The sequence below is a fragment of the Bos indicus genome, chromosome 14 (genome assembly GCF_029378745.1).
Source record: "Bos indicus isolate NIAB-ARS_2022 breed Sahiwal x Tharparkar chromosome 14, NIAB-ARS_B.indTharparkar_mat_pri_1.0, whole genome shotgun sequence".
In the NCBI taxonomy this organism is placed as follows: domain Eukaryota; kingdom Metazoa; phylum Chordata; class Mammalia; order Artiodactyla; family Bovidae; genus Bos; species Bos indicus.
The window spans coordinates 36,717,490-36,742,373 of NC_091773.1; the positions used below are offsets into that span (position 1 = coordinate 36,717,490).

A 24,884-nucleotide genomic window follows, 5' to 3' on the forward strand; every position below is an offset into this window, starting at 1 on the left:
TTTTTTTTTTTGGCCAGGCCACTGGGCATACGGGATCTTCCCCAGCCAGGGACTGAACCCATGCCCCCTGCCTTGGGAGTAAGGCGTCCTAACCACCAGACCACTAGGGCAGTCCCAGTTCAGGGGTAGGGGGTCTTTATAGCCGCGCTCCACAGCAGCTCTCCAAAGTGGGGGAGTTAGGAATGCGCTCCCTTAACCCTTTCTCTCCTTCCCTGAGTCAACTATTAAAGACCACTGTACTCATTAGCTTTAAATAAACCTTAATAATCTCTGAACACACAGTTTAAATAGTAAGCCTAATTAAACCCATAACACACAACTTTTCATTTTGTGTGTTAATGGGAACACATACAGGAACTACTGAAATAATGACTCTCAATAGAAGAACAAAACTAGCATTTTTAGGTTCTAATTAAATTTTGCCTTCCAAATGTGATGTTTTTTGCTTTTCACTAAAAATAGTGAACTTTCAAACTGGAGAAGAGAATAATAAAATGCCCAAATAATTAAAAGGAAATACACACAAAGATGCCATCATTTCCTTTTGCACAGTTTCTCTTTTTTTGTTGTTTTTGGCTAACCATGGCTTGCAGGATCTTAGCTCCCCAATCAGGGATTGAACCCTGGCCCTTGTCAGTGAAAGCACAAGACTTAACCACTGGTCCATTAGGGAATTTCCTGTTTCAGTTTCTGATACTTATAGCATATCTAGAGTTGCATGAGCTATGGGAAACCCAGCTCCACCAAGGAGACAAACTAAGATAAAAATAAATAATAAATGTGAACATCCATTTACAAAAGCTAAATGTCTCTCTTAAATACCAGCTGCTTATTATTATTACCTTTGCTACTGTCATAATACTACTAGAGGTTGTCAAGAGAGTCTGCATGGACCACAGAACATTAAGTGCATAAAATCGAAATGTTTTTCACTTTCAGTCCTTCCAGGGTTAGGAATAGCAGAAGTTCTTCAAAGCCTTTAAAAATCAAAACCAAAAATACTTCCCTGTAGAATGTATGGTTTTAAAAAAAAAAGCACTTGGAGCAGTAGAATTTCACCAGGACCTTGTATAGCACACTCAGACAAAAATAAGCCTTTATTTTCTTCCAAAATGCTCTGCAAAATGCCTACAACTGCTTAGTTACTACCAAGGGAAGATGTCTCCTTCTATTTTGGAGGTCCTGCAGTTTTCTCTCCCTAATTAGAGCTTCCATATTGTCTGGCCATCTGTCTGGGTTCTGCCCAGGTTGTGGTAATGAAAGGGGTATTTTATGATCTCATCCTTTTAGTGGGAGGATTGATTCTACATTAGTCTGGTCAGGACGAAAGACCTTTGGGGAAGACACATGGGCCTCCACGGTGCTTGTTGTGTAAAAGCTAAACATTCCCCCCAGCTACAGAGGTTGTAGAAGTTCCTATTTGACCATCTCACAGCCAGCTAACAGGAAAATGCCATATGCAGAACAGTCTACCTACTCTCAACTGTTGTTCTTATGTTGTCTCCTTCTACTTGATTTTCTACTTGACAGAAACATTTGTATTCTGGCACAGCAACCCACTCCAGTATTCTTGCCTGGAGAATCCTGTGGACAGAGGAGCCTGGTGGGCTACAGTCCATGGGGTTGCAAACAGCCAGACATGACTGAAGCAATTGAGCACGGCACAGCACAGCCACAGGTGGCTGCTAAGGATTTGAAATGTAGCTAGAACAAATGAATAGTCAAAGTTATGGGTTTTTCAATAGTCATGTATGGATGTAAGAGCTGGACTATAAAGAAGGCTAAGAGCCGAGGAACTGATGCTTTTGAATTGTGGTGCTGGAGAAGACTCTTAAGTCCTTTGGACTGCAAGGAGATCAAACAGGACAATCCTTAAGGAAATCAACCCTGAATATTCATTGGAAGGACCGACGTTGAAGCTGAGCTCCAATACTTTGGCCACCTGATTTGAAGAGTTGGCTCATTAGAAAAGATCCTGATGCTGGGAAAGATTGAAGGCGGGAGAAGAAGGGAATGACAGAGGATGAGATGGTTGGATGGCATCAGCAACTCAGTGGACATGAGTTTGAGCAAACTCAGGGAGATGGTGAAGGACAGGGAAGCCTGGTGTGTTGCAGTCCATGGTGATGACTGAATGACTGAACAACAACACGTATTAGGTGCCCTCTCTCATGTTGAGTCATTTTGGCTGTTAGATACAGCTCTGCTTGGGTAACCACCCTAGACTAACCCTTTGACTCCAGTGTCTGATTTTTCCACATTCAGTCAGACACTCTGGTATGTGGTTCACAAGAATGTGTGGGTGTGTGCTAAGTTGCTCCAGTCATGTCTGACCCTTTTCTACCCTAGGACCTTAGCCCACCAGGCTCCTCTGTCCATGGAATTCTCCAGGCAAGAATACCAGAGTGGATTGACATGCCTGCCTCCAGGGGATCTTCCCAACCCAGGGATCGAACCCTCATCTCTTACATTTCCTACATCAGCAGCCAGGTTCTTTACCACTAGCATCACCTGGGAAGCCCTGTTCACAAGGCTAGCCTTCAACAGTTCATCTCATCCTGATGCAGGCATATTCCTCCTCCAATCAAGAAGTGAAGCCTACTTGTCCACCACTGAATCTGTAATGGCTTCATGGCTCCATTTGACCAACTAAGCATGGAAGAACGGATGCTGTGCTGTTCTGGGTTTGGGCTTCCAGAGGCCTGAAAGTGTTTGCTTTTGCTTATTTTACTTATTTACTTTTTTGCTGTGTGGTTTGCAGGATTTTAGTTCCCTGACTCGCAGAAGGCAATGGCAACCCACTCCAGTACTCTTGCCTGGAAAATCCCATGGACAGAGGGGCCTGGTGGGCTGAAGTCCATGGGGTCGCTAGGAGTCAGACACGACTGAGCGACTTCACTTTCACTTTTCACTTTCATGCATTGAAGAAGGAAATGGCAACCCACTCCAGTGTTCTTGCCTGGAGAATCCCAGGGACGGGGGAGACTGGTGGGCTGCCATCTATGGGGTCGCACAGAGTCAGACACGACTGAAGCGACTTAGCAGCAGTTCCCTGACTAAAGATTGAACCCGGGCCTTGGCAGTGAAAGCACAGAGCCCTAAGCCCTGGGTTACCAGGAAATTCCCATACTATTGCTTTTTTAAAAAATATAGCTGTCATGCTCAATTCATTTGGCAGCACATATCCTAAAATTGGAACAATACAGAGATTAGCATGGCTCCTGCACAAGGATGACATGCAAATTTGTGAAATATTAAAATTAAAATATTTTTAAAAAAATTAAAAAAGCTGTCACAGAAAGAAGTCCAGGCTCTCCTACTCAAAAGAAAGGCCATGAAAGACAGACTCAGAAGAAGACATCATCCTCCAACTGAGTGGTGCCCTGCTGTAAGCTTCCTGATTCATATGGGTTTAGTCCGAGCAGGTATCACATCAGCACTCTGTGGGGAGCAAGGAGTGGAATCTTAGATTTTTGAAATCGGAAGAAATTCCTGAAACCAAAAGAGCAAACACACTAAGCCACATGCATGAATGTTACTTGTATTTGTGCAGTAGCTTTCACACCAGCTTCTTGGATCTCTGGCCCTCATCCCATCTCATGCTTGGCTCCTCTGCCTACTTGGATTACAAGGGAGCTAGTAAGAATTTCAGTTTTTTTTTTTTTTTAATTGAAAATCTTTGCAAGGGAGGAATTATACTATATATATATATTTTTTTTTAATCAAAGAATTTGTTACATAGTGACCTCTATGGAAAGAGTATAGGTATCACCAGGGCTGACAAAAAGTAGTCAATTCAGTCTGCTTAGTCAAATAATTGGTTAATTTGGAAAGGCAATGCTGGTCAAATCTTTATTTAGTACTAAGGTCCAGTTGTGGGCTCGCCGATGGCTAAGCGGTAAAGAATCTGCCTGCAATGCAGGAGCCTTAGGGGATCCCTTAGGGATCAGGAAGGTCCCCTGGAGGAAGGCATGGCTGCCCACTCCAGTATTCTTGCCTGGAGAATCCCACGGACAGAGGACCCTGGTGGCTATAGCCCATGAGGTCGCAAAGAGTCAGACATGACTGAAGCAACTTAGCACACACAGAAGGTCTGTTATACTCTGAATTTTTTCTTTTTAAAAAGATTTTATGGGACTTCCCTGGTGGTCCAGTGGTTAAGAATCCGCCTGCCACTTAAGTGCCCCAAATCACAACTACTGAGTCCACGCTGTTGAGCCCGAGGGTTGCGACTACCAAAGCCCTGGCATCCTAGGGCCTGTGCACCACGAGGAAGAGCAGCAGTCTTCACTGCTGTGCAGCCTTTTGAAAGGTTGGTGCTTCCAGTCATGTGTTAAGCCAGGATTCATGACCTTCAGTGGAAAGAATTTTGATCCGGGGTACTTGGAGCTTTTTGTGTAGCAAAGTTGTTTTAAAGTGTAATAGAGATAGGGAAAGCTTCTGACATAGACATCAGAAGGGAACAGAAAGAGTGCCCCTTTGCTAGTTTTTAGCAAGGTGTTTTATGTCTGTTGCTTGGGTTAGTCACTCAGTCCTGTCCGACTCTCTGCAACCCCACAGACTGTAGCCCACCAAGCTCCCCTGCCCATGGAATTCTCTAGGCAAGAATACTGGAATGGGTTGCAATTTCCTTTTCCAGGGGATCTTCCCAACCCAGGGATCAAACCCTGTTCTCCTGCATTGCAGGCAGATTCTTTACCACTGGGGCCACAGGGAAACCCATTATGTCTGTTAGAAAGCTATTAATCAGATAAGAGAGACAGCTCAAGGCTAGAGGGAGTTTAGCCATCTCACAGGGCCCCTCTCCCACAATATACACTTTTGAGACAGGATGGCATGAGGTGTGTCATCCCCCTGGCCATAAAACAATTGAGAGGAATACTGGTTTGTTGAGCCATTATCAGCCCAAGGTTTAAGAAAAGAAAAAATTAATCTTAGGCAGAACCATTTTGAAGAAAGGCAAATTCCAAAGCAAATACACAGTTTCATTAACGTAAGAAAAATGCATTGGTTAGCTCAAGGCAGAACCAGGTGTCATCAACATAGAATCAAAAGAAGGCTCTTTTAATTTTGTGTAGAGTAGGGGAAAAACATCTGCCACTTGCAGTTTATTTTCTCCTGCCGCTTGGGGACCTTTGGCCTTCCTGCCTGTTACTCTCTCACTTTCTCTAGTTTCTGAAAGCGGGGCGCTCTCTGCTTGCACTGTGTGGATTCTTTTGTTGCAGAGCACAAGCTCTAGCTGCGTGGGCTTCAGGATAGCATTGCTGCACATGGGCTCAGTAGTTGTGGCACATTAGGCTTAGCTGGAGAAGGCAACAGCACCCCACTCCAGTACTCTTGCCTGGAAAATCCCATGGACGGAGGAACCTGGTGGGCTGCAGTCCATGGGGTCACGAAGAGTCAGACACGACTGAGCGACTTCACTTGCACTTTTCACTTTCATGCATTGGAGAAGGAAATGGCAACCCATTCCAGTGTTCTTGCCTGGAGAATCTCAGGGACGGGGAGCCTGGTGGGCTGCCATCTATGGGGTCGCACAGAGTTGGACACGACTGAAATGACTTAGCAGCAGCAGCAGCAGCAGGCTTAGGGCTCTGAGGCACTTAGCCCACTCTGAGGCATGTGGGCTCTTCCCGAACCCGTGTTCCCTGCATTGGCAGGCAAATTCTTAACCCCTGGAAAACCATGGAAGTCCCTCAACAGGATCTTGACAATTTTATTTTATTTCATTTTTTAGTTTTTTTGGCTCTGCCACGTGCAGCTTGTGGAATTTTAGTTCCCCAACTAGGGATTGAACCCAGGCCCTCCGCTCTGAGAGTGCAAAGTGCTAACTACTGGACCACCAGGGAATTCCCGTTGACAATTTTAAACAATGGGAGGAGAGAAGATCAACTGGAAAATCATTGTGAGTATCCAGAAGTTTAAAAACTGAAGAGAAGTGACTAGTGAGATGTGAGGAAAATTAAAAAAGGATGGATCCTATAAGTGAAATAAAGAAAATGTATCCAGGAAGAGGGTATGATCCACTGGATCAAGTGATACTGAGTTTACTGTAACCCTTAGAGATCAAGTCCACATCCACATGCATCTAACTCTTTCCGATCCTATGGACTGTAGCCCACCAGGCTCCTCTCTCCATGGGATTCTCCAGGCAAGGATACTGGAGTGGGTTGCCATGCCCTCCTCCGGGGGATCTTCCTGACCCAGGTATAGAATCCACATCTGCAGCGGCATCTGCATTGCAGGAGAGTTCTTTACCATTGAGCCACCAGGGAATTCCCCTTAGAGATCATGGAATCATCTTAATAGCTGGTATCTGTATATATTGGTATAGTAGTTTACAGCATTAAAGTGTATTTATTGGTACAATAATTATATAGGTTGTCATGTGAAAAAAAGAGTGTAATGATAAATTAGAGCATATATTTTATGCTATGTTTTTCTTAGAAATTCATAATCCATATTAGTGTATAGATTAGTATGTAGCTCTGAGAAGTCCATGGGGGTAAAAAACTGATACTTTTTTAAAAACCAGAAATTTCCCTAATTGTGCTTTAGAAAGTTGTGGAGAAAGAATTCAAATAAAAATCTCTGACTCCAGAGCCTGAATTTCTACCTGTACTGTATTGAATTGTCCTACAGTTATAGCCACTAGCCATATTTGGCTATTTGAGCACGTGAAACATGACAACTCCAAACAGATGTTTATAAATGTAAAATAGATGCTGTATTCCAAAGACATTTAAACAATGTAAAATATCTCAATCATTTTTATATTGATTACAGGTTGAAATGATATTTTGGGTTGTTGATATTTTTGTTGTTCAGTCACTAAGTTGTATCCGACTCTTTTGTGACCTCATGAACTATAACCCTCCAGGCTCCCTCTTTCCATGTGAATTGCCAGGCAAGAATACTGGAGTGAGTTGTCATTTCCTTCTCCAGGGGATCTTCTCAACCCAGGGATCCAACCTGAGTCTCTTGCATTGGCAGGCAGGTTCTTTACCACTGAGTCACCAGGGAAGCCCTGATATTTTGGGTTAAATAAACTATGATATTAAAATGAATTTCAGCTTTTTCTTTTTTAAATGAAGCTCCTAGAAAATTGAAAATTTCATATCAGGGTCATTCACTCAAATAATTAGAGACTTGGGACTTCCCCAGCAGTCCATTGGTTAAGAGTCCTTGCTTCCAACGCAGGGGGTGTGGGTTCTATCCTGGTCAGGAAACTAAAATTCCACATGCTGTGAAGCAAGACCAAAAAAAAAAATTGTTTTTTAAAAAGAACGTTGAAAAAATTTAGCAGAGGCTTTAATAAGTAGAGACTGTCCATAGACTGTATTTCTTAGTGCTGTGCTGTCAAGAGATTTCCCCTTATTTTTTATTCAGGGGTAGAAAACATCACCGGGATACCTTGCATCATACAGAGTTGGCTCATTTCCAGGAGGAAATAGAAACAGCATTCTTCCTCTGGGTCCCCAGCTGTTTGTAGACATATCCTTATACTCCTATACAATGTTCTTATCGCTTTCACTTTGGGCAGATGTATTTTATTAAAAATACTGGCTAACTGGCAACTCGTTAAATACATACACCAGAAGACTTTTTTTTTTTTTTTTTTAAATAAAGCAACAAAATTATGTGATCACAGAGAGTCAGCCTGGACTTCAGCATTTAACAAACTGCATGCCCTTACAGGGTGCGACAGTACAACATTGATGCCTATTGTCTGACAGTCATATACTAATCTTATAATACATGAAATACCAGTCTAAAAAATCTCAAGGGGCCACCAAGATCTAATAAATATTTTCAAAGCTCTAAAGGATTGTGTTAGTCACTCAGTCATGTTCGACTCTTTGTGACCCCATGAACTGTAGCCTGCCAGGCTCCTCTGTCCATGGAATTCTCCAGGCAAGAATACTGGAGTGGGTTGCCATTCCCTTCTCCAGGGGATCTTCCCAACCCAGGGATCCAATCCAGGTCTTCCGAATTGCAGGCAGATTCTTTACCATCTGAACCATTAGGGGAGCCTAGGATTAGAATTGTCTAACACGTTTCCAATCCTGAAATCTGCCTCATTTTAGTTCCACACATTCCTTCAGATCAGATCAGATCAGATCACTCGCTCAGTCGTGTCCAACTCTTGAACTGCAGCACGCCAGGCCTCCCTGTCCATCACCAACTCCGGGAGTTCTCTCAGACTCAACGTCCATCGAGTCAGTGATGCCATCCAGCCATCTCATCCTCTGTCGTCCCCTTCTCCTCCTGCCCCCAATCCCTCCCAGCATCAGAGTCTTTTCCAATGAGTCAACTCTTCACATGAGGTGGCCAAAGTACTGGAGTTTCAGCTTTAGCATCATTGCTTCCAAAGAAATCCCAGGGCTGATCTCCTTCAGAATGGACTGGTTGGATCTCCTTGCAGTCCAAGGGACTCTCAAGAGTCTTCTCCAACACCACAGTTCAAAAGAATCAATTCTTCGGCACTCAGCCTTCTTCACAGTCCAACTCTCACATCCATACATGACCACAGGAAAAACCATAGCCTTGACTAGACGAACCTTTGTTGGCAAAGTAATGTCTCTGCTTTTGAATATGCTATCTAGGTTGGTCATGACTTTCCTTCCAAGAAGTAAGCGTCTTTTAATTTCATGGCTGCACATTCCTTCAGTCCTTACTAATTTACAAATTCTGCAAAGGGAAGAACTCTTTATGAGTAAGAAGCTTCTTTACCAGTAATGTTACATTGTGTCCACTGCCTCAAAGTGGAGTGGAAATCTGACCCTCATCTAGGGTCATTTTCTTTATACCTCATCTTTTATTTCCTTAGGCCTAGTCCTCTATATTGTTTATAAATAGGACTTACTTTTCATGGGACTACTGGAGTCTGAAGGAACAATTCCTTCTGACTCACTACTCTTTTTCTGAGTAGCACAAATGTCCTGCTTTTCCAGCTAATGTTACTGAGCCCTTACCTAGTACCTGGTTTCCTTTTAACGTCTTTACATTTATCAATTCCTTTAATCTTTCCAAGGAGGCTGTAATGATGGTATTACTAGTATACCAGTAAACAGAGAGAAAACCGAGGCATAGTTAATCCAAGGTCACACAGCTAATAGGTATATATGGTAAGGGAATCCCAACCTAGGTATTCTTTTTTTTTTTTTAAACATATTTATTTATTTAGCTGTGCCAGGTCTAGGTGTGCCAGTGATAAAGAACCAGCCTGCCAATGCAGGAGACATAAGAGACATGGGTTCAATTCCTGGATCAGGAAGATCCCCCAGAGAAGGAAATGACAACCCACTCCAGTATTCTTGCCTGGAGAATCCCATGGACAGAAGAACTTAGGAGGCTATGGTCCATAGGGTCACAAAAAGTTGGACACAATTGAAGTGACTTAACACACACAAACGTGCCAGGTCTTAGCTGCAGTGGGCAGGATCTTCAATGATCATTGTGCCAGGGTTCCAACCAGGTCCCCTGCATTAGCAGCACAGAGTCTTAGCCACTGCATCACCAGGAAAGTCCCCAACTTAGGCATTCTTAAGGGCTGCAATATAGTCCTTTGATGACTCAACATTTCAGCCTTAAGGCAATAATAAATGTGAAACATTAAAATATAAAGGGTTTGACAACACTGGATATGTTATAAACAGGGTTTTAAAGGAAGCTTTTTATTCGATTATAACTCACATACTGAAAAGTGCATATATCATGTTCCATGAATGTTCATAAAGTGACCACTGATGCAACTGTCACCTACATAGAAAAATAGAACATAACCAGGCTCCTCTCCCCTCAGTCCCCTCTTGTGCTCCAAGGTAAGTTTGAAAATTCAAAATAAGTATTCAGTTATTGTTGTGAATACAGGAAGCCACGGGGCTTCCCTGGTGGCTCAGACAGTAAAGACTCTGCCTGCAATGTGGGAGACCTGGGTTGGATCCTGGGGTTGGGAAGATACCCTAGAGAAGGGAATGGCAACCCACTCCAGTATTCTTTCCTGGAGAATCCCATAGACAGAGGACTCTGGGAGGCTACAGTCCACAGGGTTGCAAAGAGTCAGAGGCTACTAACACTTTCACTTTTCTGTTGTACAAGCTGAATTTTAATAATCTATTTCAGGTCCTGACTGAAATTCTTTTCCATAATAACCTACTCTTTCTAGAGCAATAATTTCAAAATTTGGTCCCCAAACTGGCAGCCTTAGTATCACTCACCTGCGAACAAAGGACTTGCAGATTCAAGGATCCCAATCCAAACCTACAGGACAAAAATTATAGGTGTGATGCCCAACAAGCCTCGGGACTGATTCTGGCGCTCCTTAAGATTGGAAAAGCACGAATCTGTCTGTTGAAAGAGTTTTGCTTCCTGATTGCATAGTAACTGTTAAGAGTACACTAGGATTTAAAGTCTTATGCTCGAAAAATAGTGACATTTTAATTATCTATCTCTTTTGAAGCACAAACGGGTAAAATGTTTTTCCATTTTAACTGGAAAAGTTAAAAATGTTTTTTCTAGTTAAAACACCTCCCCCACCTGGAGGTTGGGGAACTATTCTATTCTTGTGCTAAAATGCAACATCCTCTAGAACAATACGGTTAGTTAAAATGGAAAAGACCCCGATGCTGGGAAAGACTAAAGGCAGACTGACAACAGAGGACGAGACAGTTGGATGGCATCGCTGACTCAACAGACATGAGTTTGAGCAAGCTCCGAGAGATGGTAAAGGACAGGGAAGCCGGGGGTGCTGCAATCCATGGGGTCGCAAAGAGTCGGACACGACTGAGCCACTGAACAAAACCACCTCCAGTCCTCTCCGGGTCTAGCCTGAACTCGTCTACTTTACCAACAAAGCGGCGCTGCAGGGTGGCGGGTGAATTCAACATGCAGAGGCTGGAGCAGGTCTCGGCCAATCCGAAGCCAGGCTCGAGCCGCTCGCCCATCCCGGCGGTGTGTGATTGGTGTTTTCTCTCAGGCGGAAGAGGCCTCCCGCCGTAGGCTCGCCCCGTGCGGCGCGAGCCAGTAGTCGCTCTGCGCCGGAAAGGCCAGAAGCTGCGCGAGCTGTTTAACATGGCGGAGGATACCGCCTCTGCGGCTCAGAGCCCGCGAGGGCGTGCGGACGGGGAGGATGCAGGTTCCCCGGGGGAGCGGGTGGCGGACACGGTGACAGATGATCAGGAGCAGTTTGAATGCCAAGAACTGCTCGACTGCCAGGTACAGCCGGGGGTCCCTGAGGAGGAGGAGGAAGCGGGCCTGATGGCTGAGGCAGAGGCGGTAGCTGCCGGCTGGATGCTCGATTTCCTCTGCGTTTCGCTTTGCCGGGCTTTCCGTGACGGCCGCTCCGACGACTTCCATCGCACTCGCGACAGCGCCGAGGGTGAGTGCTGGGCGCGCCCGGGCCGGGAGCGGGAACCGCGGTGGGCGACTGAGGCCTGGTTTGCAGCGCTGTACCTCAGGGGTCGGGGATCTGGCTGCTTGCTGAGGGCCCCGGGCTCGAAGTCAATCGTTGGTTCGAATCCCGCCTCCGCCTCTCATGGGCTCCTCAGTTTTTCTCAGATTCATAAATTTTACTAGTTGGTAAAATGAGAATAACCCGTTGAGTTGATAAAAGGATTCAGTTCAGTTCAGTCCCTCAGTCGTGTCCGACTCTTTGCGACCCCATGAATGGCAGCATGCCAGGCCTCCCTGTCCATCAGCAACTCCGGAGTTCACTCAAACTCATGTCCATCGAGTCAGTGATGCCATCCAGCCATCTCATCCTCTGTCGTCCCTTTCTCCTGCCCCCAATCCCTCCCAGCATCAGAGTCTTTTCCAATGAGTCAACTCTTGGCTTGAGGTGGCCAAAGTACTGGAGTTTCAGCTTTAGCATCATTCCTTCCAAAGAAATCCCAGGGCTGATCTCCTTCAGAATGGACTGGTTGGATCTCCTTGCAGTCCAAGGGACTCTCAAGAGTCTTCTCCAACACCACAGTTCAAAAGCATCAATTCTTCGGCGCTCAGCTTTCTTCACAGTCCAACTCTCACATCCATACATGACCACTGGAAAAACCATAACCTTGACTAAAGGGATCTTTGTTGACAAAGTAATATCTCTGCTTTTCAATATGCTGTCTAGGTTGGTCATAACTTTCCTTCAAGGAGTAAGCGTCTTTTAATTTCATGGCTGCAGTCACCATCTGCAGTGATTTTGGAGCTCCAAAAAATAAAGTCGGACACTGTTTCCACTGTTTCCCCATCTATTTCCCATGAAGTGATGGGACCAGATGCCATGATCTTCATTTTCTGAATGTTGAGCTTTATGCCAACTTTTCACTCTCCTCTTTCACTTTCATCAAGAGGCTTTTGAGTTCCTCTTCACTTTCTGCCATAAGGGTGGTGTCATCTGCATATCTGAGGTTATTGATATTTCTCCCGGGTGCTTGCATTTCTTGCTTTTTTCTGAGGTACTCCTGTAAAAGGTTTTTTTTTCTTTTAGCAAGTCACTGAGACCTTGTTTTGTATTACTCTATGAGCTGTTTAAACCTCATTGACCCTGTGTGTGTGAAAGTCGCTCAGTCGTGTCTGACTCTTTGCGACCCCATTGTCTATACAGTTCATGAAATTCTCCAGGCCAGAATACTGGAGTGGGTAGCCTTTCCCTTTTCCAGGGGATCTTCCCAACCCATGGATCGAACCTAGGTCTCCCGCATTGCCGGCGGATACTTTACCAGCTGAGCCACAAGGGAAGCCCTCATTGAGCCTGCTGCTCAGTATAGGCTTCACAATGAAAGTAACTGACAATGAAGTCTACCACCTATGCAAGAAAGCCTGTGAATGATGGGCAAAGATATTGATGCCTACAGAAGGCTAGCTGGCTTTTTAAATGATAACTGAAAGATACTCTGGTATTAATATTTATTGGAGTTGGCTCTCAGCTTATTGCAGCGGACCACAACCCCCAAGATAGAATTTAATAGAAAATTAAATATTTCAGAAAACCATGTTGACACATTTTAGCTTCACAGTTATCCCATGAGTGAGGTGAGTAAAATCTCAGTTTATGGAGGAGTGATCTAAACAACCTAAAGCATTGATAGGTTACGAGGGTTGGTCCAGACATCTGCCTTATCTTCCAGTCCAACAACCTTTCCCCTATGTCACAGATAACACTAGAGACAGGGTTCAGTTCAGTTCAGTTGCTCAGTGGTGTCTGACTCTTTGCAGCACACCAGGCTCCTCTGTCCTTCACTGTCTTCTGGAGTTTGTTCACTCATGTCCATTGAGTCAGGATGCTATCCAACCATCTCATCCTCTTTCATCCCCTTCTCCTGCCTTCAATCTTTCCCAGCATCAGTCTTTTCCAGTGAGTCAGTTCTTCTCATCAGTTGGCCAAAGTTTTGGAGCTTCAGCTTCAACATCAGTCCTTCCAGTGCATTCAGGTATTGGTTTCCAATACCATTTTCCATAGAAATGGCCTGATTCCAGGACAGGGACAGGAAATATACAACTTGAACCTGGAGCATCTTGTGACAAAAGTAGGGCAGTACTAAAAGCAAAACAAAACCCCCAAAGAAACAAAGCTCCACAGTTATGGCAGCACAAAGGGGCATAGGAGCCAACTGCAAGAGTTCCCAATAGCCCTGGCAGACATAAGCAAGAAAATGAAAATACGGTTGACCCTTAAACAACACAGATTTGAACTGCACCTGTCTGCTTACAAGCCAGTTTTTTTTTCTCAGTAGTAAATACTGCACTACTACACAATCTGGTTGGTTAAACCATGCATTCAGAGGATCGACACTGGAATTTTCAACTGCTTGGAGGGTCAGTGTCTCTAACCCCCTCATTGTTAAAGGGTCAACTGGAGTTTTGGATTATAACCCAAATTACTTTAAAACATCCATAAAGTCCACACTGATGTAAATAAATGCTGGGATAAATAAAGTGGGAGAAGAGACAGATGTCCAATGCAGAAGAATTCCAGGTAATTCATGTTTCTACTCTGTTCTCAAGGAGGTGGAGTGTAAGTCCGCACTCCTAAAATGTGGGCTATATAGAGCACAGTATAGAAAGGGGAAGAAAGTAGAGAAAACTGACAAATACTGCCTCACCCAGGTACTCAAGGTCAGCATCAACAGTGATAGTTGGTAGCATGTACACTTGATATAATGTGATGAAAGTGGTACTCTGCCACTGTGATCTTCCTCTCCAAACCCCATAACCCTAGTCTAGTCATGAGAAAAATATCAGACAAATCCTAATAGAGAGATGCAGTTTACAAAATACCTCAAAACCCGCAAGGTCGTCAAAACCAAGGAAAGACTGAGAAACTGTTATAACCAGGAGATGCCCAAAGTGACATGATGACTAAATGTAACGTGGTACTCTTTGACTGTGTGGATCTCAACAAACTGTGGAAAATTCTAAAAGAGATGGGAATACCAGACCACCTGACCTGCCTCCTAAGAAATCTGTATGCAGGTCAAGAAGCAACAGTTAGAACCAGACATGGAACAACAGACTGGTTCCAAATCAGGAAAGGAATACATCAAGGAGGTATATTGTCACCCTGCTTATTTAACTTATATGCAGAGTACACCATGAGAAATGCTGGACTGGATGAAGCACAAGCTGGAGTCAAGATTGCCAGGAGAAATATCAATAAAGATATGCAGATGACACCACCGTTATGGCACAAAGCAAAGAAGAACTAAAGAGCCTCTTAATGAAAGTGAAAGAGGAGAGTAAAAAAGTTGGCTCAAAACTCAACATTCAGAAAACTAAGATCATGGCATCTGGTCCCATCACTTCATGGCAAATAGATGGGGAAACAATGAAAACAGTGAGAGACTTTATTTTGGGGGGCTCCAAAATCATTGCAGATGGTGACTGCAGCCATGAAGTTAAATGATGCTTGCTCCTTGGAAGAAAAGCTATGACCAGCCTAGACAACATATTAAAAAGCAGAGACATTACTTTGCCAACAAAGGTCCGTCTAGTCAAAGCTATGGTATGAGTAGTTATGTATGGATGTGAGAGTTGGACTGTGACAAAAGCTGAGTACCGAAGAATTGATGCTTTTGAACTGTGATGTTGGAGAAGACTCTTGAGAGTCTCTTGGACACAAGGAGATCCAACCAGTCCATCCTAAAGGAAATCAGTCCTGAATATTCATTGGAATGACTGATGCTGAAGCTGAAACTCCAATACTTTGACCACCTGATGTGAAGAATTGACTCATTTGAAAAAACCCTGATTCTGGGAAAGATTGAAGGTGGGAGGAGAAGGGAACGACAGATGATAAGATGGTTGGATGGCATCACCGACTCAGTGGGCATGAGTTTGAGTAAACTCCGGGAGTTGGTAACAGACAGGGAGGCCTGGCGTGCTGTAGTCCATGTGGTCGCAAAGAGCTGGACACAACTCAGTGACTGAACTGAACTGAACCCTGGATGGGAACCTGCAGCAGAAAACGGATATTAAGTAAAAACTAAAGAAATCTGAGTAAAGGTGGACTTTAGATAATAATGTATCGATACTGGTTAATTAATGTAACAATGCTAATGTAAGATGCTAATAACAGGGTAAACTGGATGGAGAGTATTATATGGGACCTCTCTACTATCTTGGGGCTTCCCAGGTGGCACTAGTGGTAAAGAACCCATCTGCCAGTGCAGGAGATGTAAGAGACACGGGTTTGATCCCTGGGCGGGAAGATCCCCTGGAGGAGGACATGGCAACCCACTCCAGTATTCTTGTCTGGAGAAGCTCATGGACAGAGGAGCCTGGTGGGCTACAATCCATGGGGCACAAAGAGTTGCACACGACTGAAGCAACCTTGCATGCACCACTCTATTATCTTCCCAACATTCTGTAAATTTAAAACCATTCTAAAAAAAAAAAAAGTCATTTAAACAAAAAACAAAGACCTTTTAAGGTTCTCGCCCAAGACCCAAGGAATAATCTAGGTCACCTCCATTATTTTAAGGTTCAGTTCAGTTCAGTCGTTAAGTCGTGTCCGACTCTTTGCAACCCCATGAATCGCAGCACGCCAGGCCTCCCTGTCCATCACCAACTCCTGGAGTTCACTCAGACTCACGTCCATCCAGTCAGTGATGCCATCCAGCCATCTCATCCTCTGTCGTCCCCTTCTCCTCCTGCCCCCAATCCTGCCCAGCATCAGAGTCTTTTCCAATGAGTCAACTCTTTGCCTGAGGTGGCCAAAGTACTGGAGTTTCAGCTTTAGCATCATTGCTTCCAAAGAAATCCCAGGGCTGATCTCCTTCAGAATGGACTGGCTGGATCTCCTTGCAGTCCAAGGGACTCTCAAGAGTCTTCTCCAACACCACAGTTCAAAAGCATCAATTCTTCAGTGCTCAGCTTTCTTCACAGTCCAACTCTCAAAGGCACCAAAATCCAGAAAGAGTGAACTCTTTTCCAAGTTGCATCGCTGAATCAATGACAGATACACAAACTGTGAAGTTAACATTGTCTCTATATGCCATTTTTGACTGACAGGCTCCATTTTATCTCTTATAGAATTACATTTACTACACTTTTCAAGAATGTAAACATATGCAACTCTAGATGCTTACTAGAAATTCTTAGCTTTTTCATTCAAATTCAGAATTGTTCTCCCACCTCACTTGTGTCAGATAATGCCTTTTCCAGACTGATACTCCTAACTTGTCTCCATCGGGGGAGGCAGTGTAGGATTGTGATTAAGAGCTTGGGCTCCATCGTTAGTTGTCTGTGGTTTTTTGTTTGTTTTTGTGAGTGTGTATGTCTGTGTTTTTGGCTGCACAGCTTGTGGGATCTTAGTTCCCTGATTCCCTGACCAGGGGTGGAATTTGTGCCCCTTGCAGTGGAAGCACAGAGTCCTAACCACTGGACCACCAGGGAATCCTTGTAAATTGTCTGAGTTTGATTCCTGGCTCTGCTTATTTATCATCACAAGCCTTGAAGCAGGGACTTGATACCACCAGTTTCCACATCTGTAAAATGGTAGTGATAATGGCGTCTACCTCATAGAGCTGTTCAGAGAAGCAGATGAACTGGTATTTGTAAAGCAAGGTTTCTCCAGCTCAGCATGTTGACATTTTGTACCACATAATTCTTTATTCTGTGTGTGCTTGAGGGTGAAGAGGGGACAGGGTGGAGGTCACTGGTGCGTTGTAGGATCCCCGACCTCAACCGGTAGGTGCAGTAGCAGCCCCCTCCCACTCAATCAGAATGTCTCAATGTGACAATCAGAAATGTCTCTGGACATTGCAAAGTGTCCCTTAGGGGACAGAGTCACAACACCCCCAGTTGAAAACCACTGCTCGGGGCTTAAAGTAGGTGCCTGGTATTTTAGTAATTGCTTAAATATAGTTGTTATTGTTGTTGGCCATTAGATCCTCTGGTGTCTTTCTGTCAGTAGTATTTGATTACAGGTATGGAAAAAACAGATAGCTGGCTTCAACTTGAGTAGATTTTCATTGTTTTGTTTTATGCCTAATAGATACAAAGAGCAATTCTTCTCTAGAATAGATTGGGCTTTTCTTCTGTTTTGCTCCTATACCATACTTACCCTTTATGACATTAAAATTTTAGTTAGTCACCTGCCTACATTTTTGTTTAATTTGTGTCTTTTCAGACTAAGACCTTCCTAGGGGGCTGTCTATCGTTCAGTCATGAGTCCCTACCATTGGCCAACAGTAGATATTCTGTAAATATTGAATAAGTTGTGTTTAAATTTTATATAAGTTTTGTTCTCTTTTTGAATCCTGTTGTTTTATGACTATATTTGGTACAGATAATCTCCAGTATAGCGTAAGGCTATGGCATTATTAAAATTGAGGAAATCAATGAAAATAAATATTTGTTTCATCTGCTTAGCAGCTGCAGGACTAGTTAATTTAATCTTTGTCTTTCATTGTACATAGTAAACTCACTGAAAACCAGGATTATGGTTTACTCATCATTGTAGGTACTCATTACCTAGCATAACACTGGGTGGGTGTTCACATATTGGGGAGGTTAATATAAATACATGTTTTAGAATAAAGTTTTGTAAACTAAAGAGACTCTCATTCAACTGAAACCTTGAGAGTAATATATTTCCTATTACGTTAGGCATCTTAAGGTAGAAAATAAGTTTCCATCTAATGATTTGCATATTTTACAGTTTGGATCTAAATCTCCCTTTTCATTAGTACAGAGTGGTACCTGTGAAAGTACGTAGTTTTAAAGATTTATTATTCTGTGTATGAAACATCAGTTTTATTTTGAAGGTAAAGTGTTCATTGTTACTCACTTTTGTTCTGATTTCTTAAAAATTGGGAATAAAGCATACAGTTCTAAATTTATGATAATCTTTGGGTGACGTTCGTTAATTTATTGCTCAGCAAACCACACAGAGGTACTGCAGGGCCAAGTTTGGAGTTTTGTTTTAATGTTTTAATAAAATTTACTTTATTCACTTTCAGCTATTATTCATGGACTGTCCAGTCTAACAGCTTATCAACTGAGAACTATATACGTATGTCAATTTTTGACAAGAATTGAAGCTGGAAAAACCCTTGGTAAGTATGTTTTTATCTTATATGGAACATATTTCAGTCTATGTCTGAAGGTGTGATGATGAGAAGAAAGAGATGCTGCTGCTGCTGCTAAGTTGCTTCCGTTGTGTCCGACTCTGTGCGACCCCATAGACGGCAGCCCACCAGGCTTCTCTGTCCCTGGGATTCTCCAGGCAGGAACACTGGAGTGGGTTGCCATTGCCTTCTCCAATGTGTGAAAGTGAAGTCGCCTAGTCGACTCTTAGCGACCCCATAGACTGCAGGCCTACCAGGCTCCTCCATCCATGGGATTTTCCAGGCAAGAGTACTGGCAGTGGGTTTCCATTGCCTTCTCCAGAAAGAGATGGGAGCTATCGGGTTTTTTTTGAGAGTTTTCCCACTTGTATTTGGCCTGTACATCTATACACAAGCATATTTAAAGCTAGTAAAGGAAATATCCCTATCTTTTTGGAGCAACAATTCTCAAATTTTTGCTTACTTCAGAATAATTAGCGAACTTGTTAAGAAACAGAATGATGTAGCTCCTTCCCCATTATGAATTTCTGATTTGGTAGGATGAATTACATTTCCAATAAGTTCCCAGATGATTCTGATGCTGCTGGTAGGAAACCATGCTCCATATACTCTGTTTTAAAGATAACATTCAGTTCATTTCAGTTCAATCACTCAGTCATGTCTGACTCTTTGCAACCCCATGGACAGCAGCAGACCAGGCTTCCCTGTCCATTGCCAACTCCCGGAGCTTGCTCAAACTCATGTCCATTGAGTTGGTGATGCCATCCAACCATCTCATCCTTTGTCTTCCCCTTCTCCTCCTTTTCCTTCAGTCTTTCAACATCAGGGCCTTTTCCAGTGAGTCAGTTCTTCCCAATCAGGTAGCCAAAGTATTGGAGTTTTTCAGCTTCAGCATCAGTCCTTCTAATGAATATTCAGGGTTGATTTCCTTTAGGATGGACTGGTTTAATCTCCTTGTGTCCGAGGGACTCTCAAGAGTCTTCTCCAACACCACAGTTCAAAAGCATCAATTCTTTGGTGCTCAGCTTTCTTTGTAGTCCAACTCACGTCCATACATGACTACTGGAAAAACCATAGCTTTGACTAGACGGACAAGAGGCTCTTTAGTTCTTTGCTCTCTGCCATAAGAGTGTTGTCATCTGCATATCTGAGGTTATTGATATTTCTCCCAGAAATCTTGATTCCAGCTCGTGCTTCATCCAGCCCAGCCTTTCTCATGATGTACTCTGCATATAAGTTAAATAAGCAGAGTGACAATATACAGCCTTGACGTACTCCTTTTCCTATTTGGAACCAATCTGTTGTTCCATGTCCAGTTCTAACTGTTGCTTCTTGACCTGCATACAGTTTTTCAGGAGGCAGGTCAGGCTGTCTGGTATTCCCATCTCTTGCAAAATTTTCCATAGTTGTATCACACAGTCAAAGGCTTTGATGTAGTCCATAAAGCAGAAGTAGATGTTTTTCTGAGCTCTCTTGCTTTTTTGATGATCCAGCTGGTGTTGGCAATTTGATCTCTGGTTCCTTTGCCTATTCTAAATCCAGCTTGAACATCTGGAAGTTCATGGTTCATGTACTGTTGAAGCCTAGCTTGGAGAATTTTGAGCATCACTTTGCTAGCGAGTGAGATGAGTACAGTTGTGCGATAGTTTGAGCATTCTTTGGCATTGCCTTTCTTTGAGATTGGAATGAAAACTGACCTTTTCCAGTCCTTTGGCCACTGCTGAGTTTTCCAAATTCACTGCCATATGGAGTGCAGCACTTTCACAGCATCATCTTTTAGGATTTGAAATAGCTCAGCTGGAATTCCATCACCTCCACTGCCTTTGTTTGTAGTGATGCTTCCTAAGGCCCACTTGACTTCACATTCCAGGATGTCTGGCTCTAGGTGAGTGATCACACCATTGTAGTTATCTGGGTCATGAAGATCTTCTTTGTATAGTTCTTCTGTGTATTCTTGTCACCTCTTCTTAATATCTTCTGCTTCTGTTAGGTCTGTACTGTTTCTATCTTTAATTGTGCCCATCTTTGCATGAAATGTTCCCTTGGTATCTCTAATTTTTCTTGAAGAGATCTCTAGTCTTTCCCATTCTGTTGTTTTCCTCCATTTCTTTGCATTGATCATGTAGGAAGGCTTTCTTATCTCTCTTTGCTATTCTTTGGAATCCTGCGTTCAAATGGGTATATCTTTCCTTTTCTTCTTTGCCTTTCGCTTCTCTTCTTTTCTCAACTATTTGTAAGGCCTCCTCAAACAACCATTTTGCCTTTTTGCATTTCTTTTTCTTGGGGATGGTTTTGATCACTGCCTCCTGTACAGTTGCATGAACCTCTGTTCTTCAGGCACTCCATTTATCAGATAGAATTCACTTGAATCTATTTGTCACTTCCACTGTATAATCGTAAGGGATTTGATTTAGGTCATACCTGAATGGTCTAGTGGTTTTCCCTACCTTCAATTTAAGTCTGAATTTTGTAATAAGGAGTTGAGTGCATAATCACTCAGTTAGACTATGGTAACTTTTTAGTGTCTCTTACTACTGTCGTTATTGGCAACAAGCATATTTGAAGCCTCTTATTTGATTTTGGACTTCCCTGGTGGCTCAGATGGTAAATCGTCTGTCTACAATGCGGGAAACCTAGGTTCGATCCCTGGGTTGGGAAGATCCCCTGGAGAAGGAAACGGCAATCCAGTCCAGGACTATTGCCTGGAAAATCCCATGGACAGAGGAGCCTGGTAGGCTACAGCCCATGGAGTTGCAAAGAGTTGGACACGACTGAGCATTTGATTTTGACTTCAGCACTTTAATAAGGTAATATGATTTAAGCTATAATATCTCTTTCCTTTGTCTTCATAGATTATTTTGGACTGTAATGACCAAGCCTGGTTCGATTTATCACTAATGGCTAATATTTACAGCATGGTCATTTAAAGGACCTTCTGATGCAGATAATTGCATATTTATATTGGGGTTTGCAATTTACAAAAGGCTTTCCCAACAGTCTCTAGTGGTAGACAGTATTACATGAAGCTGTTTACTTATGAACATGTTGTGTTACAGGAGATCCCAGCCTGTTAGTACCACTTTCAGGACTCTCACTAATCCAGTTCTGGCTTGTGTAGCGTCAGAATGACTGTGCTGTAAATATTAGCCATTACTGATAAACTGAGCCAGGCTTGGCCATTATAATCTAAAATAAACTATGAGGACAAGAGAAAGAGATATTATAGTTTAAATCATATTCCCTTATTGAATAAGTGCTGAAATCAAGCTCAACAAGAGGTTACAAATATGATAGTTGCTAGTAATGTGTGGCAGTAGTAAGAGTCACCACACAGTTACCATAGTCTAAACGACTAATGTCTTTAAGATATCAAAAAAGGGTCAAAAAATTTCCTATTTTGTGTGTGACTCCATGGTTTAATCTTGAAGTTCCCCAGAGCGCGTCTTAGATATAATAGGCCGGGGTTAGTGAACAAGAATCAGTATATTTCAAATAAGTCAGGCAGCATTTAAAATTTCATTTTAATTTATATTGGGTTTTCAGCTATATATAACCCTTTTGCTTATTTTTTTAGTGGTTGTTGTATAGCAGCACTGCCTAATAGAAATATAAAGTAGGCCATGTGCATGCAAGTTAAGTCGACTCAGTCATGTCTGACTCTTTGCAACCCTATGAACTATAGCCCGCCAGGTTCCTCTGTCCATGGGATTATCCAGGCAAGAATACTAGAGTGGGTTGCCATGCCCTTCTCCAAGGGTTCTTTCCCACCTTGGGGTCAAACCGGAGTCTCTTACATCTCCTGCATTGGCAGGTTGGTTCTTTTACCACTAGTGCCACCTGGGAAGCCCAAAGTATGCCTCATATATAATCAAAACTTTTCTAATAGCTATATTAAGTAAAGTAGAAATAGGTAGAATTTTAACAATGTCTTATTTAACCCAGTATTTCTAAAATATACGTCAACGTATGATTGATATAAAACGAGATATTTTACCACCTTTATTTTATTTAATTTTTTTGCAGTACGTCTTTGAAATCTGGTTTGTATTTCATAGTCAAAGTACATCTCAATTTGGATTAACAATGCTTTAACTGTCCAGTAATTACATATAGCTAATGGCTGCCTTCGGAGAAGGCGATGGCACCCTACTCCAGTACTCTTGCCTGGAAAATCCCATGGATGGAGGAGTCTGGTAGGCTGCAGTCCATGGGGTCGCTAAGAGTCGGACACAATTGAGTGACTTCACCTTCACTCTTCACTTTCATGCATTGGAGAAGGAAATGGCAACCCACTCCAGTGTTCTTGCCTGGAGAATCCCAGGGACGGGGGAGCCTGGTGGGCTGCCGTCTATGGGATCTCACAGAGTCGGGCATGACTGAAGTGACTTAGCAGCAGCAGCAGCAGCAGTGGCTGCCTTATTAACTTTATAGTCACCTGCTCCACCTGGTTTTAAAATATGGCAAATGTCTTAAAGGGGAAACTTTTGTTTATGGCAGGCTCCACCCTCTCATGGGACTTTATCTTAAGATCTGTACAACTGAAAGTTTTCCGTACTTCTCCACCCCAGCTTCCTGCACTGCCCCAGAACTCAGCAAAAGCTTTGTGGGGAAATGCTAGCCATGTGTTTTCAGTTCTTCTAGTTTTCCAGTCCACCGTGCTAGCCCCAAGGAAACCACCAGAAGCTCTTCTTTCTCTTACCCCAGTAAAGCCTCCCTACCTGGAGCACACTGGATCTTCAGCCTTTTCAGCAAAGTAGCCCAGGGAGGAAAAGAGCTGTGAATCATCTGCTCACCTGAGAAGGAATCTCTTTCTAGGATGTATTCCACCTAGTTCTCAGAGCTTGCACAGCTGTCTCCTGTCTTCAACAACATGATTCTGCAGTTTGTCCCCATTTTTTTTTTCTGGTGATGGTGAGAGTGTTGCCCTGGTGCATTCACTTTCATGCATCCTACCTGAAAGTGAAAGTCTACACTGTAAAGTTTTTTTATCATTTTTCTTTTTGATTTATTGATTTCTAATTGAGGCCTAATTGCTTTACAATGTTGTGTTGGTTTTTGCCATGCAACAACGTGAATCAGCCATGGGGATACAAGTCTCCTCCATCTTGGACCTCCCCTCCCACCTCCCACCCTATCCCACCCCTCTAGGTTGTCACATAGCACCAGACTGAGCTCTCTGCACTATATAGCAACTTCTCATTATCTTATCTGTTTTATACATGGCACTGTGTATATTTCAGTGCTGCTCTCAGTTTGTCCCACCCTCTCCTTCCCTTGCTGTGTCCATATCTCTATATCTGAGTCTCTATTCCTGCCCTTCAGTACCATTGTTGTAGATTGTATATATATGTGTTAATATACAATACTTGTTTTTCTACACTGTAAAGTCTTTTAAGTTAAGATCTAACATACATACAGTTTTTCTGTATGTCACATTTATAAGAAGGAAGGTAGATTAGCAAGAAGGGTTGGATAATGTCAATCAAGAAAGACTTCTTAGGAAAGATGAGTATTGAAATGAGCTGTAATATATACTGAGTGAATAGATTAGTGCACACGTGGTGAAGGTTCAGAATTTCGAAATGAGAAGTTTGTGTGTAATTTGTCAAGTTATCAGCCACAGTGAGTGTTTCATGAGGATAACCTGATCAAAATTCTGTTTTAAGAAAGTTTAACAGCAGTACAAATATTATCTCATTAAATATTCACATAGTATTTACAATTGTGGCATTTTATAGGTGAGAAAACTGAGACTTAGAGAGGTGAAATAGCTTTTCAGCACCCCAAAGATGATAAATGATAGAGTCTGGAATAAACTCTGAAGTTTTTAAAACCACTGTATAATATATTGCAACAGATACGGTGATGAGAAACAGGAGTAAAACAGTGACTCCTTAGATTTTTAAGCCTTGATAATTGGAAGAATGTTGGTAGAGAGATAACCTGAATGCCTGTTTCAAATATCCACAAAATATATAATAAGGATTTCAATTAGTATATGCTAAGATCAGATTTCTATTTGAGGTTTGTTACACTGCAGTTAGACTTATAAACCATTTAAGAATTCTGTTACTGTGATACCTTATGTAAAGGTACCTTATGTTTTTTTCAGCTCTTAAAATCGATGCATATGTATACATACTGGCTGCTCTGGGTCTTTGTTGTGGTGCACAGGCTTCTCTTGTTGCGGTGTGTGGGCTTTCTCTAGTTTCAGTGCGGGCCCAATACCTGTGGTGTGTGGGCTTAGCTGCCCCACAACACACGGGATCCCAGGTGCTAAACCAGGGATCAGACCTGAGTCCCCTGCATTGGAAGGCAGATTCT

At 42.9% G+C, this 24,884-nt stretch overlaps 1 protein-coding gene and 1 pseudogene across 2 annotated transcripts in view; both read left to right on the forward strand.

Moving 5' to 3' along the window:
• The first annotated feature begins 3,158 nt into the window (after positions 1-3,158).
• Positions 3,159-3,273, forward strand: LOC139187046 (U6 spliceosomal RNA; annotated as a pseudogene).
• A 7,750-nt stretch (positions 3,274-11,023) lies between these two features.
• Positions 11,024-24,884, forward strand: part of TERF1 (telomeric repeat binding factor 1) — a 43,063-nt gene continuing 29,202 nt past the window's right edge. For both annotated transcript variants that reach the window (XM_070802683.1, XM_070802684.1), the window contains exons 1-2: positions 11,024-11,380; positions 18,453-18,548. In XM_070802683.1, coding sequence (XP_070658784.1) covers positions 11,074-11,380; positions 18,453-18,548 — 403 coding nt within the window. In that variant the 5' untranslated portion in view covers positions 11,024-11,073. The remainder of the gene's footprint in view (positions 11,381-18,452; positions 18,549-24,884) is intronic.